This window comes from Neopelma chrysocephalum, unplaced genomic scaffold (assembly GCF_003984885.1).
Source record: "Neopelma chrysocephalum unplaced genomic scaffold, ASM398488v2 Primary Assembly neopelma1_25, whole genome shotgun sequence".
Taxonomy (NCBI): domain Eukaryota; kingdom Metazoa; phylum Chordata; class Aves; order Passeriformes; family Pipridae; genus Neopelma; species Neopelma chrysocephalum.
In genome coordinates, this window is record NW_020897694.1 from 35,825,985 (window position 1) to 35,843,663 (window position 17,679).

The window sequence follows — 17,679 nt, forward strand, 5'->3', positions numbered from 1 at the left end:
GACTCTATGTTTGTTTGTAACAGCACCTTGGGACACCACATTCTTGTGCCTCCCTTCCTCTACCTGTGAAGTAGAAATGGTGATAAGCGACAGTTACTTTGTTGGCAAAGCATGTTGGAAATCTGTGGCTGTCACCAGTTTGAGTCTTGAACAGCCTAGAAAGTTGCTCCTTTCTTCAGGCTTCAGAGCGATGACTACAACTGCAGCCATGCAGATTTATTAATAAGCTGTCTCCAGCTGTGGAACTAATTCCTGCCAGATTATCAGTCTCAGCTCAAGAATTTTAACCTTTCAAGTATGTTGTTACTGACATGTGTAATAATTAATCCAGTACAAAAGAAACCAATTTTCCAAACTAAGCACAGTTAATAAGCTTTGTTGTCAGTAATTGGGCCTGAAAGTGTCTGATGAAGTTGAAGAATGTGTTGCATAGGCAACTGTACTGTTGGATTATGCAGTTGCTAGTTCAGGCCGACAGGATTCTTGTTACTAATAATGTTAAACTGTTAAGTTTAGTGCTTTAAATAGGCAGAAAAGTCAACAGTTGAGTGTGAGTTCTTCTTAATACTAGAGAACTTTTACATTGTCAGAGCAATGCAAAGGATAATTGAGTTGGTGAAAAGTCACCCTCCCCTCTCTGGGACATTCTAGAGTGACTTCTTGAGAGATATGCCTCCGTACCCAATGGAAGTGATGCATCCATTTTTTCTTTAAGGACATGAGCCTAAACCTAAAAAATTCATCTTAATAACATGTTCAGTGTTTATGCCATTAAAAAAAGATTTGTATGTCCTAATAAAATATGTCTTATATATCTCTATTCCAGGTTTGACATTTCTCCTGGAAGAGTCTTACTTGCAAGAGATTAGCATTTGCAACTTGGCCAGTCAGGGAGGACTGAGGTGGTACTGGACATCTGAGCTGCAGGAACACATTCAAGCATTTTAGAAGTTGTTATCTGTCAGTGGCAGGCTGTCTTGACTGCTCTTGGTATGAGTTAATTCCAAATAGCATTTAAGCATAGCAAAAATGTTTAAATGAGCCCCTGTTGTGGACAAGATAAGTAATCATACATAGTGCAGTTTGTATTTGAACACTCCAGCCTAATCACACTGAAAGAATCCTCATTTTCCTTGACCTTCCAAGCTTATCCTATTCAGCAGAAGCCTAGGCTTGCCAATACTGTTCAACTTACACTATGTTTATTTTTCACCCTTTGGTGTTATTTCAGGTTTTAATCCCATGCCAATTACTAGGATTAGTCTTGGTAGCCCTTTTTGCTTTGTTTCCTTAAGAGCTGACCTTAAGACAAGTCACTTGGTTCAGCATCAAGTACTCAGGAAGAACAAATCTTATTTAAATCAGCAGGAAGACATGCTTTTCCTAGTGCAGTGCCATTATTAGTGAATTCATCAATCTGCTTCATGACTGTATTTCTGAGGCATAATCGATCACTAAAGGAGATCTCTTATGTACAAGTATCTTGCCTTGCAGCTGGTCAGACATGGCATCTTTGGTATGTAATACATTTATTAAGATGTGATAGTCACCAGCAGATTCTTTTTCTGGAACATAAGGGAGCTTATTTAAATGTAGTTCTGGTTGATATAAATTAGAACATATAGAATACCTTGTGGCCTCTATAGTCATTAAGAAACACATCAGAAATAAAAAAAAAATCAGGCCAAGGAATACAAGAATATACAGCCTCATACAGATGTAGGATTTGCTAATATGGCCTAAATATAATACATAAAGTAGTATGTATTTCCTGGATTATTTTTTATATAAAGCAATTTCAACTGGCAATGACCTATAAAGTGCATGTCAAACAGAGCTGGTGCGTAGAAATGACTGAGGTGTGTGGAGAGAGTGGGGGGCCTTAGGGCTGATATCTGTAGTAAAATCATACTGGCTGCAGTAGGGGCAAGATTAGATCCATAAGCAGCAAATTAGATGTGTTCATTTGAAGACCAAGTTCTCTTCTTATTTCAGGGTAGAAGCAAATTTTACTCCATGATAAGTGCCTTGGAATTATTAAATCTTTTCATATCATTACACCATTTGTTGCCCTTTGAGGAGGACACAAAAAGTATAGACTGAGGTAAGTAGGTCATTAGCTGAACCATCTAATTTATCTTGCATTCTTCAGACACTAACTCTGAGCTGACAGTTTGAAAAGGAAAAACAGCTTTGTGGGGTTTGTTAATAGCAATGAACCAAACGTGCTGCTAGGACTGGGCTAGAGCAGCTAAGAACTACATTTAATTATCAAATCAATGGCAATTAAAATTGAACTCAATGATTCAAAATTAATTATATAGGTCACGAAATGAGTGCAGCCAAAAAGCAAATTATCATGTCAATGTATCGAGGTAAGTCAATTCTTTAAATAAAAATCAGAAATAACAATAGAGTTTTAAGTCCCAGTTATGGGTGTTTTCCAAAGTAGAGAAATTAAGAAAATTGACTTAATCAATTAGTGTTCAAAACAAGATACTATACTTCAAAGTAACCTGCTACCTTCTTTTAACCCTCTCCTTTCCCCATAGCCTGAATCAGACAGCTGGATTTACCAACTTTCATTTCTCTCTATAGCTGGCAGAGTCAAACTGGCAAGCAGCTGAGTCTTAAGTTCACCTGCTGCATTCACCAAGATACAATTTCCAGGTGACAAAGTTGCTGTGATACTGCAGGTACAGTGTTGCATCTGTGACTTAGACTCCAGTGAGGGCAAGCTGCATGTACTCATGCACTGTTCTGTGCCTCAACACAGACAGAGAGTGCCAGAACTGCTCTGGGCACAGATAAAGAAGCAAACCAGGTTTTTAAGGGGATTTTTTTTGTCGTTGTTTCTCAAAAGAGAGTGTTGGGTGGAGACAGCTGTGCTACTCTAAGCCAATACTTTTCTTTGCCAGTGTCTGAGATCACATTCTCAAATGTTGAAAAAACACATGAGGACAACATGGTAAGACACAACTCCTGACTGACCTGATACCAGTGGTGCTACATTAGCAAGAGTTGGGAGAGCTGTTGTCTTCTGTTTGATTATCACCGCCTTAGAAAACTGATCAGTTTTGGGGTAAGCAGAAATAAATACCTTAAGGAAGATGAGGGGTGACTTGGGTCATGGGAGTGTGAGGATAAAAAAAGAGGTGGAGGCAGGCACAGAACCCGGGTTCCATTTGCTAATGAATGCATGTAGGATCAGAGTATTTTACATTAAGTGGAACATCTTTCACAGGGATATTGAGTGCTTAAAATAATGTATAACTTGCTGGTTGGGGCTGGCTCCTGGGAGGTGGCAGTTGTGGTATCTATCAGGAGAAATTTGAACATTTGTTTCCCGTATACCAGTAGCTCCATAATTAACTAAGAACAGCACCACTCTCGTGAAGGCAAGAAAAAAATGTTTGTGCCACAAATTCTAGGAGATGCAAGTCTAGAGGGGTTATCCTAAAATGACAGGCATCGCTCTACAATCCAAACTGAGGAAGGCAAGTCAGCGAGTGCTGGGACTTCACAGCTCTTGGCATGTCCTCCTGGCCAAGGCAGTGCAAAGGCAGACTGTGCTCTGGCAACAGGGAGTCACTCCCCAGGGAGGGCACACGTCCTCCTGCACGGTGCAGCCTCTGTGCTATGCTCCAGACTATGGTCCTCTGGGGGCATGCTCCTCCACCAAGAATAATTTTGGAGCTATTTATGTCTGACTGTTTCCAGTGGAAATTAAGGGTCTATCATTTTACAGAATCTGGAGCTTAGTCCATAGTTTCCTTGATTCTTTATTTAAAAATAAAAAGAGAAACACAAAGTGAAAATGTCTTGTGTTTTTAGGGGGTTATTTTGCTGCCTTCCTGAATGAGAGTTAATGATATTACCACGTGTCCTGTAATTCACCATACATGTTTGCATGACACAATACTAAAAAAAAAAAAAAAAGGGAGAAGGAAGTTCCCCAGTCAACATGTAGACAGAAATAGGGATAGGAGGAAGAATTAAGAGGGAGAAGTTGGATTGTTTAGAAGAACAGGCCTTTGGAGTTGCAATACCAAGGTCAACAGAATTCTTCAGTCACTGAAACTTATGTTGAAGTTTCTTGCCCTTGAAAAAAAGACATCAGGCCCACAAGACCTACCTTTGCCTTGATTCTCTCTGGTAAATTTTATTTCCTTCAGCTTAATGTTTCCCAAGATATTAGTCCACAGTCAGTCTGGGGCTGCAACAATAAAATCTTGTTCTCACTAAGGTGAGAACACGTGGGAGATTGTCTATTTGAAAATTCTTATTTCTAAAATTAGTGTATTTTAAGCAGCTTTGGCAACCACCACCAAGAAGAGCCCTGAAAATATGAGGGGCTGGGTAAACAGAAAGTTTTATTGACACAGCTTTCAGCCTTACTACAAGGAAAAGGCTTGAGAGTATAAGATTATTTCAACATGTAATGTAAAGCTTTGACATCCCCCAAAGTATAACTGATGGTTATCAACCAGCTTCTCCATTTATTCAGCTCACTCGAAGAGCAGTTGATGTTTTGGAACTGCATGACCATCAGCCATTCATCAAACCTTATGTCAGCACTGGCCATGATAGCTCAACCATGAGAAGCGTTATGGCTTATCTCCAGGAGTTTCTTCATCTAAAAAGAGGGAGAATGATTTTACATCTTCTTGCTATGTATTCAACTTAAATGAAAGAAGATTAACAAGATGAAATCTGTGTTCACAGACAATCTCTGACAAGTATTATAATATACTCAGTTACAAAGTACACAGTTAAATGAATAAGTCACTGTTGCTATTGCAATAGGTATTTGATAAATGGCAATACTGAAGGTGCCAGCTTTATACTTCAAACAAAGTAATTGTTGTTTAATGTTTAATGCTCTATATCCATCACTGTAGCATTCAAGAAAGTATCATGATGTGTTTTTTCAGGTGATGTTGCTCTAAATTGCAAAATCTACAACTGAGCTCAAAATGATGAAATGAAATAAAAAATGAGCAAGCCAAGGCAAGATGTGTTTTTCAAATGTGAACTAAATATTATCTCAAAAAGCAGAGTTTTTTGGTGGTTCAGGATACCATCTTGTAGCAGAGATCCTACTGACAGGACTCTTTTCTCAGTTCCTTTATAAATATTGTGGGTATTCCAGATCAACTGTATTAAGCATTCCTCCCCTTGCCATCTAACATCATAAATTCTTATTCCATACAATCTTTTCTGACCATTCAGAGCCAAACCTTTCCTTTTCTTAGGCTGTCAGTACTTGTTCCAGGGCACTAGATCCTCTGTTCATCTTCAGGCTCAGCTCACAAGAGTCTCTGAGAATCACTATTTCTTTTTTTAGCAAAAGGGACACCCCAACCCTGCATTTGGAAGCATTGCACCATTTAGGCATGTTTCCACAGCAACACTGTCTATTTTAAGTTGTATCACCAGAAAAGAAGGAGTCTGCCATCCATCCACCCACTTACCATCTCCCTCTAGACATTCTGTCCTTTCGTATTTTACATCATTTAACTAGCGGGCTTTCCCTGGTTTGAAAAAAAACCCACAACAAACCCAACACCAGAGCAGTTAGCATGTACTTTGTTGTGACATCATTCTGGACAAATCCTTAATGAAAGCTCAACCCCAGATATTGATTGAGTTATCACATGGGTTGCCTAAGCAGAAGAACATACTGCTTCCTTGTCCAGCTGGAGCAACACCGAATAAAATTAGGCCAAGTCAGAGTTCTAGGTTGAAGATCTTTTCAAATGTCTTGACATGTACTAATTATACTGAACTTTCAGCTCAGTGTAGCCCATTGCCACAGTACTACTTCCACACAGCACAACCTGATAGGTGCAAATTGCTTCATTTCAAAGGATTTTATACTTCTCTGTCTCAATGTAGCAGACATAAAATCATGTTTCTCCAAGAAATTAAACAAGAAACTATCCAAAAGAGTACAAATGTTGAGATTCCTGATGTAGTTTCCTAACTTCCCCATTAGCATCCATTCTCCATTTTGATGCTCTTGGTTAACTTCTTGTCTTTGAACTCCTACTCTGTGAGACAGACTTTTACTGATCCCCTTCAAATATCTACTTGTTGGCGTACTCAACTTTAAGACTGTGGCTTTATATTTGTAAAGTACAACAACACACTAAACTCAGCCTTGTATTCAGCGTAAGTAGGCACTGTCATGTTTAATAGAAGATGAGTAGTGGGAGATCTCTGCAGGCTTTGTGGCAGGTTTGCTTAATAAATACCCTCTGGTTTCTTCAGGTTTCCTCATCTTTCCAAACAGGTCATGGGTGAGGTATAAAAAGCCCTCAGAGCAGGATAAGGCTTTGTACCGAGCACTGCTGAGCTGCGGAGGGGGAGACGCATGAGCAAGCAGAAGGAGCCAGCTGGGATGCCATTTTGCAGGCTCTGTCCTTGCTGTCTGTGATAACTGCTGATTTCATTGCAGAGATCATTTACAAAAAGGAAGAAAGCCCTTCACCCTTTTTACCCACTGACGCCAAATTTTCTTGTTATTAATTTATCAATCACAGCATGTTTTATACTAAAATTATGGGTGTCATAATATTGCTGCTGCTAAATATATGCCAAGCCTCCTTACCATAAAAAACCCTCATTGACCCCCCACTAAAGCTTAATTTTTAACTCATTTGTGAATCACTGTGGGCACTGAAACTCACCCTATTTCTCTCTCTTTACGTGAGGAGCCCAAGACCTTAAAGCAGAAATTTTATTTGTGCAGTAAAAGTGTGGCTCATTAATGTGGCTTGGTGTTGATATATCCATTGGGAGAGCTGCATCTTAGCTGACACCTTTGAAATGAAATGTACAGCAGCAGAGGAAGTTCTGATTTAAGGAAGCTGAATGTGTTCATAATACGACATCCTTATCTCTTTGAAATTTTGTTTTTAAACACTTTTCCCATTCTTCTCTCATACTGCACAGACTGTGATAAAATACTATTTTCAGTTTGGTGATAGGTTGTACTGGTTTTTTTTTAATGGAACTTGACTGAGTTAATTTTTATCTCATCTTAAATATAAGCCTCATGTGATGCAAATCCACAGGCTTCACTGGACCACCATATAGACGAAATTTGCTGAAGGAAGACACAGAGTACACATAGGGTACTCCCTGGGAAAGGGTGAATTAAAGCAGCAGATTGTTTATTGTGCATGAGAAGGAAGAAGGAAAGGTTCAGGTAGCATCCAGTATTTTATGTCAGGGAGAGGTAGATTTTACCCACCCAACATGATCACACGCCTCTTTCCCTATGCTATTACAAAAAATCCCACTACTAAACTCAGATATGTTTAAATACTTTGAAAGGGTCTACTATATAACTGGCTGCGTGGGAAAGAAGTGGGAATTTAAGCAGATAATGAGTTGCCTGAGAAAGAAAGCAACAGACTGTGCCTTTCTTACCAGACAGGGAAACCAGAGAACCACATCCCATTACAGTGAATAATCAGTGGCAATCTTAATCTGGTAATAATTTAATAGTATTCTCTAGAAAAAGGTAGAAAATATTTAGAATTTAAAAGTATTGCTATCTCATATGCTAATAGTAAAAAAATAGTAGCAAACAGTGAATCTATAATGACTCTCTATGATCCTGCATTTCTGCTGCATGGCAGTGAATTGGATGCAAAATCTGTGATAAGCATGGCAAGAGAAACACTGTTGGTGAAAAATAATTTTCAGTTTGGTTAAAGTGTCAAAAGACAGAAAGAAGACAGTTAATATGAAAATGTACAATCCTTCAGAGTATATTCTCTCACTGTCTACCTCTGATGTGTTCAGCTCACACTCAGCTCTGCTTTCACATTTCTGTGACTACATTGGCTTAAATGAAATTACACCAAACACGAACCTGCTTCTTGCTGCCATGAAAAATAAATCGCCATCCTCCTTTCACTCTAGGATTTCATGGGCTTGGATAGAAAGCAGGGTCATTGCAGAATGGAGCTATGGGCTTCTTGGAACCCTGCATCTCCCTGTTACTGAAAGCCTGGGAGGATTTGCTGTGGGAAACCATCATCACAAAACTTGCTGCAATCTGCTTAGCTCCCACAGAGGACAAAAATTATACAGTCAGAGGGAATAATCTTTTCTAATACTATCCTGTCTTGAAACTCCCATTTCCAGTTAAAACAGTGAAAAGCTGACAGCTGAGTGTCTGCTATAGGAATATCTGATCTCTCCTGAGAGCTTCTCGCTCAGATTATTGCCCCCAGAGGGCTGAGGAGGCGAAGACCTCTCTCTCCCAGGAGAAGGAACAAAGGGTGAACTAATGATGCTGGGGTCACTCGGCTCCTCCTACACCTCTTTATGTGCTCAGGACACACAGCTGTGCAGCTGACAAAGTCACATGAAGTCTGGCTCCCCTTTTCTTTGTGAGAAAGCAGGTGCATCTCCTCTCTCACTGCTCTGAAATGTTTCCACCAGGAACAGTCCTGCCGTCATCCTTTTAGTGTGCAGCACAGCCATTGAGGGACATTATGAGATAAGGTGGGCTGCTGTGACAATAATACCTTCTGCAGCTTTTTATGTCTTACATCCCACATTGGAGCCATTGCCTCCCAAGCATCTCTAGCACAGAGAATCATAGAATGATTAGGGTCTTGGAAGGGACTTTAAAGATCATCAAATTCCGATATGTTAGAAGCTGGAGAACTGACTATGTATTTGCTTTAGCACACCCGAAGTCTATGAAAAAAGTGTCTGGGAGGACTCTGCCTTTTTCAGACTGTGACCTGTTTAGAAAGCATTACCCTGAGAACTCTCACAGAGAAACCTAGGAAGTTTTCCATAGTCAAACCCAAGGATTAAATCGGGAAGAACAGAGAATCACTTTCTGTTGTGAGCAGATCTATGTCCTGTCTACAACCATATCCACTCTGAAATTAAATAAGAGGTGGATGGCTTTCCTTATTTCACATGAAGGTAAATGTAGTAAGATTGGCCAGGACTTGTTCAATATGAAAGTTCACATCCCTTTTAATTAGAATGAAAATTTTGTTTTCCAAACTGTCACGAGGAGAAATATTTTTTAAACACTCAGCAAGCCCTACTACAAAACTGAATTTTTTACTTAAAATGAAAATACCAGCAGCTCTGTCACTTGACCACGCATAGCGTCTTCTTTTCTTCTCTCCCTCCTTCCTCTGTGTCACCTCTTCCAGAAAAGCAGCTCTGATGGAGAGTTCCAGAGGGCAGAGGACGGGATGTCTAACGCTTACCTTCCGCGGGCGGGCCGGTCCAGAGGGGCGGCAGGGGGTGGCAGCGCCGTGTCCGGCAGAGGGAGCGACAGTGGCAGCCGTGCTTGGGACCGCCCCGGCGCCCATTGGCTCGGCGGCTCCATATGGGGCTCGGCGCGGCTCCATAAAGGCAGCCCGTCCGCCCGTCCGTCCGTCTGTCCCCGCCCGGCCATGCCCTCGCCACCGCCTGCCCTGCCCTTGCTCCTGGCCGCCTGCTGCCTCTGCGCCCTCCCGCGGGGCTCAGGTACGTCCCGGCACCGAGAGGCGGGGGCGGAGAGGGGGAACACGGCAGAACCCCGAAACATTGAAAGGGTCGTCTCCCCTTGAGGGGCGCCGTCGGGGCTGGGCTCCGCGGCATCCTAACGCTGCCGTGTCCCCGCAGGGTTCCCGCAGCCTTTCTCGCGCTACTGGGACGGTGTGGAGCTGCCCCAAAACCAGGTACGTCTGTCGCTGCCGTCTGACAGCGATGCACGGTGGACGGGTAGGGCAGAGACGGTCCAACCCGGGACGGGCTGACCGGGAGAGGTGGGAAACGAGACTCCCCCGTGGCAGGGAAATGAGGAAGGAAATGAGCAACGGACTGGGAATACCTTATGAAATCCCTGGGGGAGGAGGGAGGTTGGCGCCCTTTGCTGCTCGCAGAAGTAGGTGGGACAGGTGTGGGCAGGGGTGTGATGTGCATCAGGGTGCAGAATAGGATACTTGGGTAACCAAAAGCCGGGCAGGCTAATAACCAGCCAGTCCCGACTCCCTCAGTGAAAACACAGATCCTAAGGTATGATAGACACACTGCTAATGTCTAATCTTTACTTTTTAAAGCAACTGGCACTGTGTTTCAGTCAGTGGATGGAAATGTCCAATGAACCTCAGGTAAATTGACTCTAGTAATGTGTTTGATCTCTCTTCCAGACATAGTAATTGTCCTCTATAACCCAGAGCACTGATGTCTGCTGGTCGCAGAGCCTCTGCCAGAGAGCCAGTGGCTCTGGAGAGCAGGGCGAGTTTGCTGGTGTATGTGCTCTCCTCCCTGTGGAGCTAACACAGACCTAGAGAAAGAAAAAAAAGTGCTTTTCTTGCCATCCCAGTCGTAGCTAACACTGAAGCAATGCTGGACAGTGCTGCAGGAGTTATAGGTCCTGTCCGGTCCCCTGGGTGCTTGGTGGGTTGATGGGTTTTCTCTGGGGTGCTCAGAGGAGAGAGGAGTGAGAGGAAATTTTCACAGCTCGTTTCTGCTCTAGTGCCTCTGGCCCAGAACTTGCAAACACTTTGAAAAAAAAAAATCAGTATCTGAAAGCTCAGCCCCACTGCATTTGATATTGAGCCCAAGGGTCATTTTCAAAGAGGAGAGAAAAATATTTGCAGGATCAGGAAGTATCTGGAAATTTTAAACATTTTGTGCTGGGTTTTTTTTTCTGAAATCTTTCAGTTTTGTAAACCAAAAACTGAGGAAAACAGTTCCCAGAGTCCATTGTTCAGGTGTCTTACACTTCACTTCCTTTGGAGCTGTAGTTCTTTCTCATCTAATGTGATTGCATGCATAAGCAAACCACTCTCCTGTGGCAATGAGTATGGGACAGTATATTTCAGTATACAGTTAAAGATTATAGAATTGATTGGCTGAAATGCTTGTAGATAAAAATGAGCATAGATTAAAAATGCCAAACCCCAAAGCTATTCCTAGAACTATTAGCATAGAAAAATGTATTTTAAATGTAAGAGGTTGATTTAGGTCTCTTTATAGCACAAGACTGTATTGACAACAGTAGTATTGTGTGTATTCTCCTCATACAAAATACTAGTTTTTCAGCTCATAATAGCATCAGTAGATCTTTCCCTGCTCTGAATGGTTTTAGTGAATCTAAATTGTGCTGGGATCAGAATCAAGCCTGGAGAAGAGGAGACTGAGGGGAGACATTGCAATCTACAGTTTCCTCGTGAGGGGAAGAAGGAGGGTAGACAGTGATCTCTTCTCTGTGGTGACCAGGAGCCCGAGGGAATGGCCTGAAGTTGTGTCAGGGGAAGTTTAGGTTGGATATTAGAAAAAGGTTCTTCACCCAGAGGGTAATTGGGTACTGAAACAGGCTTCCCAGAGAAGTGGTCACAGCACCAAGCCTGACAGAGTTCAAGAAGCATTTGAACAATTCTCTCAGGCACATGATGTGATTCTTGAGGTGTCTTGTGCAGGGCCAGGAGTTGGACTCGATGATCCTTGGGGGTCCCTTCCAACTTGGCAGATTCTGTGATTCTGTGAAAACTTGTACACCACATCCTTCCAGTAAATGTATTAAAGTGCTGTTTGGGGTTTTTTTCAGATCTCCAGCTCTGTTTTGGATCTCTGTTATTCCATATTCAACAGCATGCATAAAAATGAGGTAGGCTGTAATTGCTTTTGTTTCAAAGCACCCACGCCTTAAAATTAAAAAGCAAGCCCTCCAAAACCAACTTTTTGACATTTCTCTCCAAACAAATGTTTTAAGAGATCTAGGAGAGTATATAAAAGATTATTTCTTCTTGTTAGTAGTTTGTGTGTAATTCTGAACTACATTAAACTATATATGAAATTGCTGGTTTTCACCAATTCAGAGCTCAAGAACCAAAACATTCTCTTACAGCCAGTCAGTACTTAAACCTGACCCTCACATTTTAATAATACAGGGTTAAATATGCTAAAAATATACATAAAATTGGATCAATAGCATAACTTAAATCATGCTGAACATGGAGGTGTATGATTTGCTTTACCAATTTTAATAGTCTATTTGAGCTTGAGGGTTTTTTTGTGTTTCTGACTCAGATTAAAAAGATTAAATTGAGGAGTTATTGAGTATAGCTTTTTCGCTGGTGCAGTCATATTAGGTCCCAGCTCAGTGTCAGCTCTGCTTTATATCACTTTTTTATTATCACCACTCTATTAAGAACCTTTTCCATAAAATTTACTCAGCCTCTAGGTATGTTAAAAAGGCCAGTTTAATTGTGGAGTTTGAGTTCTCTGTTGTCTCAAAACGGGAGTAGATTGTTCAAGACAAAAATAGAAAGTATTTTGACGTGTTTCAGTATCTCTTCTTGCCAGTGTCTTTAGCTTATTATAATTCCAAGCATACTTTCCTAAAGCAACCATAAAACTCTGTCATATTGAACTTGGTTGTATAAAAAATTCTAATATTTCAGTCATAAATGTCTAATAAATGTTTTTGAGTTTGGTATTGACTCCTGTGCTTCCACAGCTTAGCTAATGAGGGAACATACAGAATCATCTGGTAACTTTGAACAGAGTCCTATTCCTGGTTACTATTTTAGTTATTACCTTTCAAAAAATTCACCCTCTGTTATGTGCCCTCAAGACTGGGAGCTGAATCTCATAAAATATCCTTTCAAAAAATATGACTAATATCAGCTATATATCTGCAATATGATTTCTAGGTGTGGTCTAAGTGAAGTGGAAGATTGAATATAAATGTGAAATATGGAAAAAGAACTATGTAAAGTTTTACCCAGCTGATCAAATCTATTACATGAAGTTGTACTTTCTTAGCCCACAAGGAATCTTGTGTCTATATAAGACTCAAACATGAGTCTATTTGTAGCGCACCCAATGAAACTGTTATGAAATCCTACTGATTTCAGCTGAACTTCAACTTTCACCATCATACTGTATTTATGTGAATTTAAAAAAATTACTCAATTAGAGTTATAGATTATGTAGAGAATGTAGGTGGTGCTTCAAGAGAAGGAATGAGGCCTAAGCACTATGAAAGGCAAAGTCAATGGCAATTTGGGTATTAATGGGACTTGAACTCCACCTGGGGAACTTAAAATATTTTGTGAGAACTAAGACTATTTAACATCAATGTCTAATGACACTTATAAAGAAAGCAAAAAGAGCTATCTAAACCTAGCTACATCACAATCACCTCACTGAACATTTGCCTAAAGTCAAACCAAGACACTGTTTAGAAGCTCAGTTTTCACCATGTTTCTCCCACATAGTAACCTCTCACTGTTATAAATTAGCTAGGATAGTTGACACTGCAGGCTAAGTCATGAGTCAGTCTCTATCTTTGCTTGGTATGTAATAATCATATCAGAACAACGGTAGCATTCACACTGTCTCTTTGATGTACTCTTCTTCTTTGCATCCTTAAAGCACCTTGATTGAGGAAGCACTTTTTTCTTCTGTAGTGTTTTATAGCCCTGTAAGTTGATGTCAATTGCTCTATAAATTGTCTTGAGGCTTGAACCAAAGAAATCCTCTTCTCATACCGTGACTCAATGATCCTTGTGGGTCCCTTCCAACTCAGCATATTCTGTGATTCTGTGAAATGTGATTCCCTCCTTCTTGCTTGTGTATTTTGTCTTTAAAATTCCTTCTCTTCAGTTTCCCATCTGCATGTTTTCCTGTTTTCACCCCCTGTCTTCATGTCCTTGCTCATTTTATGTGCTTGTTTTTCAAGCCCACCCCAAGTAACTAAACCCAACTATGCCTATGGCACACAAAGCCATCCCATTCCTGGCTGGCTGTGAGCATGCAGCCTGGCAGCCATGTCATGGGCAGGATGGCTCCCAAACCAGGCTGCAAGTTCAGGGGTGTGTTAGATGAGGAGCTTAGTCATGAAGTCATGGGCAAAGTTTCTATTCCTTGATGTAAGGCTGAGTAGAAAAATGAGCAATTTTCTGAAGAATAAAGATTTTAGAGGAAGGCTTAAAACCAGCAATCATTCTTGGGCAGTCTTAAAGGTGAGGAGCAGCCACATTTTAACAAGGTAAGAGCTATCAGTACAATTCAAGCCTGAGGAGTAGAGCTGCTGCATTTGCTCCAGGGTGAGCTCTGCTTCCCCTACCAGAGCACAACTGCATTTTGCTGTACAGCTAGGGAAGCATATTGAATGATGGTAATGAATGCAGTAACATTGATTAAGGCAAGGCTTGAAATCAATCTTTAGAAAGATCCGTTTGCTGCTGTTCCAATATCTGTGACAAGTGTAAGGTTATCTCTCTTCTCACATGGAGTGCACCAGCCTCATCAGTAATAGAGGGTCTGTACCAAACCAAAGAAAAGCTGGCACGTTGATTAATTTACACTGTCTGCTTGCAGGAATCACAGATTGCTTCTGCGAAGTTTACAAAGAAGGTATGTAAATGTGAAGACAAGCAAGTAGCAGTGGGCAGGGAAGTATGTCCCTTTCCTTGTTTCTTTTGCTGCTTTTTTAAAGTCAGCTAGGGTTTTTTTTCAGTGGTTGGGAAGTGATCTGTGCTGACCCTGCTTATACTTACCCTATGTGTAAAGATTTCTTTTATACCTTTTCTAAACCCTGGGAATCTTTAATTTTGATAATTTAGTATATTTACACTAGACAGAATGGATAAGTTCTTGACAATGCCCTTTGGGCATTAATTTTTAATCAGCATTCCAGATGAATGGGCATTGGGGACTATCAACATCTTGTTTGCATGCTGCTGAAAAAGGCTTGAATTATCAATATTCTGATATGATGGTACCAAAATCGGTCAACAGATCTATTGAACTGAGTTTAAAGTACTTTGTTATTATGTTTTATTTTACAGGACAGTCATGGGACTCTGGGACGGCCTTTTTTCCTTTTCAGGGTATCTGAATCTCTTACCTTTTAAAGATTCTGAATCACAGACAATGATATATGTCCATATAACAGGAAAGCTGTTTCCTTTCACCAGTTCTTACTGCAGTTGTTTTGAGTAGAAGCCAAATATCCCTTGCTTGAAAGCTGAGGGAGCCATTTGCTTAAAAAGCTCTGATCTGACTAAAAAACCCCAAGATAATGAGATGTTGGGTAGTAATGGATTACACACATTTTTTTGTTTGAAGATATGCTGCTGCAAGTGTTTTATCTTGAACCAAATTATCCATGTGGCTTGTATCTCCAAGACTGCCAAGGTGCACTGATGGTAAATGCATTAGATAAAATGTGCCTGAGCTGACTGTCCACTTGGCCTGAAAGGTCCAGCCAGTAAGCGATGTCACACTGCATAACAGAGTGAAAAGCCAAAGCAAAATTATCATAATTTCTCTCATGTCTTTCACCCATTGGCTTGCTGAGCTATTACATGGTCTAATGCCAAATGAGCTGGTTTGGACACACTGATTAACAAAAAACTAACTTCTAGGAATATCTCCAACATATTTAAAAAAATTAAAAATATTATCAAGTAGGTCATATCAGGTAACCGGAGTCCCAATTAACTGTCATTTGCATTTTAGCTTACTTCAAGTGTGTCCAGCCAGGTTCTCTCTGTGCTGGTATTTGTATATTCTTTCTTAGGCATGTGCAATTCCCCAAGGGATTGAGACCAAAACCTTGAATGAGAATAATTAAAGCCAGAATTTTGGCTGTTTGGACAGAGGCTGAATGAATATTTCTCAAATTCAAACGCACAACCCACCCTGCATGGATCCCCTGAAATTTGATATAGGAAATCTTACTGCAATCTTCTTATACAGTACTCTGTCTGCATGATGGTGATTTATTTTGGTGGGCTTATAAATCTGGTATCTAGTACTTCTGCACAGTAATCTAATTAATATATTTTTCAGCCTCGAAATGGAAGAACTATCAAAGGCAGTGGTAAGTGGACATCCAAAAGTGACAAGAATTTGTTCTGATTTTTTCGATAATGATGGTCCTCGTGACAGAAGGAGTTACTGAGAAGCATTACAAACCTAGTACAAACCTAGATACACACGTGGATGTTTCATATGGTCACTAGGAGATGTCTTGACAGAAATGTGATTTTTAAGGCTCAGAGCCTTGGAGCGTACGCTCTTGACAAAGGGATTGTTTTCTTGTCTCTTTAAGGTTGAGTATGAAGGAACTTTCATCCTCTGCAAAATGATAGAAATGGTACAGAAACTGTAAAGTTTAAAGACAGAGGGTGTAAATGGTACTTGAAACACAAAAGCTAGACTTTTTTTGTTCAAAGCCACCTTCAGTCACCCAATCCTACATGAGATCTCCCTAACACTGAATCTGCACATGCAGGTCCTCATATCGTAATTAGGACCTTTTTGAGGGTAAACATTCTCTATGAAGAGCAGGGCTGGGGATGTAAGGGAGGAAGAAAATGAGATCTAATAATATCACCTAGCACTTACATATCCATCTTTGAAAGTATCTACTTAAGGTCTAAGTGAGCTTTACTAGGAAATGGACAATATAGTCAATATACCCGTGTACCCTCCTTCAGTCCTTTTATCCCACAATAAAAGATCACCATTTTTGTTTGCAATCTAAGAATTATTTCCAGCTGTTGACTGAAAGGGGTTTGGTTGGTTTTTCTTTCATTTTGGTTTGGGGGTTTTTTTGTTGTTGTTGTTTTTGGGTGGGGGGTGTTTGTTTGCTTGGTTTTCTATGATAGAACCTGCAAAAAACCCCCACAAGTAAAGAATACTCTTGCTGTATATTCAGGATGAAACTATTTTGGAAAGAAAGGAACTAAAGATTTAGGAGTGTTGTAGAGCAACATTTCTACTTGCTTGCTCTGGTCTTAGGCATTGTCCTGGGCAATCTGTTGCTTCTTATAGATGAAAGGAACATGAGGAACTACATGGATCTCTGGTTTGAGCTGGTGCAGCTGTTCTTGTTGTTAGGTCCACATGTGTGTGGGAAATGTTTCATAGCTCAGTAGCATGTTGGTGTAGAAGCCACTATTCTATACTCATGCCCTAGCCTAACGTACAGCAGTAAATTTCATCCACAGCTCAGCCCCCTGAGCCAACCTGGTTGCAAGATGCATTCCATGCTTCCATACTCTAAAAGGTCAGCAGAGTTAGGACATGGAGAAGAGAAGAACCGTGTGAGGAGGGAGGATTCATGTTTGAGTACAAATAACAGATTTGGGCACTTAACTGAAGTTTCAGACATCTGAATCTTCTGGTATCAGAATTTGAAGCTATTTAATTTCTAACTTTGAGGAGGACTAGATGTACAGAAGTGAAACTAAGTCATATTCATCTCAACATAAAACATGACACTGTTTTAATTTGTTTCAGAATACCATGGAATATGAAGTTCATGGGTTGATTTACCAGCTTGATGACTTGGTTTACATAAAGAAAGGAGACTTCCCATTGCACTGGTTGTCTATTATGTGACTCAGTTGAATTTGCTGTTCCATGTAATAAATTTGCAATCATTAATTCTTCTTGTTGTCTCTTTCTTACTGAAGCCTGTCCTAGACTTCATTGGGCTAGAGTGTAGCATTGTCTGGTGCCAGCTGTAATCAAAGGAAAGCAATCATCTCAATATCGACAATTTTCAAAACCAACAGTGCATTTTATAACATCTTCTTTAATAGGGTCATAAACTAAGCTTGTCCTTTTGACTAGATAATGTATTTCCCCAGAATTTCAGAGTGTGCATCCTGAACAACACGG

At 40.5% G+C, this 17,679-nt stretch overlaps 1 protein-coding gene across 1 annotated transcript; it reads left to right on the forward strand.

Moving 5' to 3' along the window:
• Positions 1–9,443: 9,443 nt before the first annotated feature.
• Positions 9,444–17,392, forward strand: NMS (neuromedin S). Its single transcript, XM_027675191.1, has 9 exons — positions 9,444–9,516; positions 9,655–9,710; positions 10,092–10,142; positions 11,585–11,644; positions 14,365–14,400; positions 14,835–14,876; positions 15,841–15,871; positions 17,004–17,062; positions 17,296–17,392. Exons 1-8 carry the CDS (start codon positions 9,444–9,446, stop codon positions 17,057–17,059), a joined length of 405 nt encoding a protein of 134 aa, XP_027530992.1. The 3' UTR covers positions 17,060–17,062; positions 17,296–17,392.
• Positions 17,393–17,679: the final 287 nt, after the last annotated feature.

Excerpts from the sequence above, each read along its gene's own strand:
- NMS (XM_027675191.1), top strand. The coding sequence starts at position 9,444 with ATGCCCTCGCCACCGCCTGCCCTGCCCTTGCTCCTGGCCGCCTGCTGC. Across the intron at positions 10,143-11,584 it reads AAATGTCCAATGAACCTCAG|ATCTCCAGCTCTGTTTTGGA; the intron begins GTAAATTGACTC and ends GGTTTTTTTCAG. Across the intron at positions 14,877-15,840 it reads GGCCTTTTTTCCTTTTCAGG|CCTCGAAATGGAAGAACTAT; the intron begins GTATCTGAATCT and ends TATATTTTTCAG.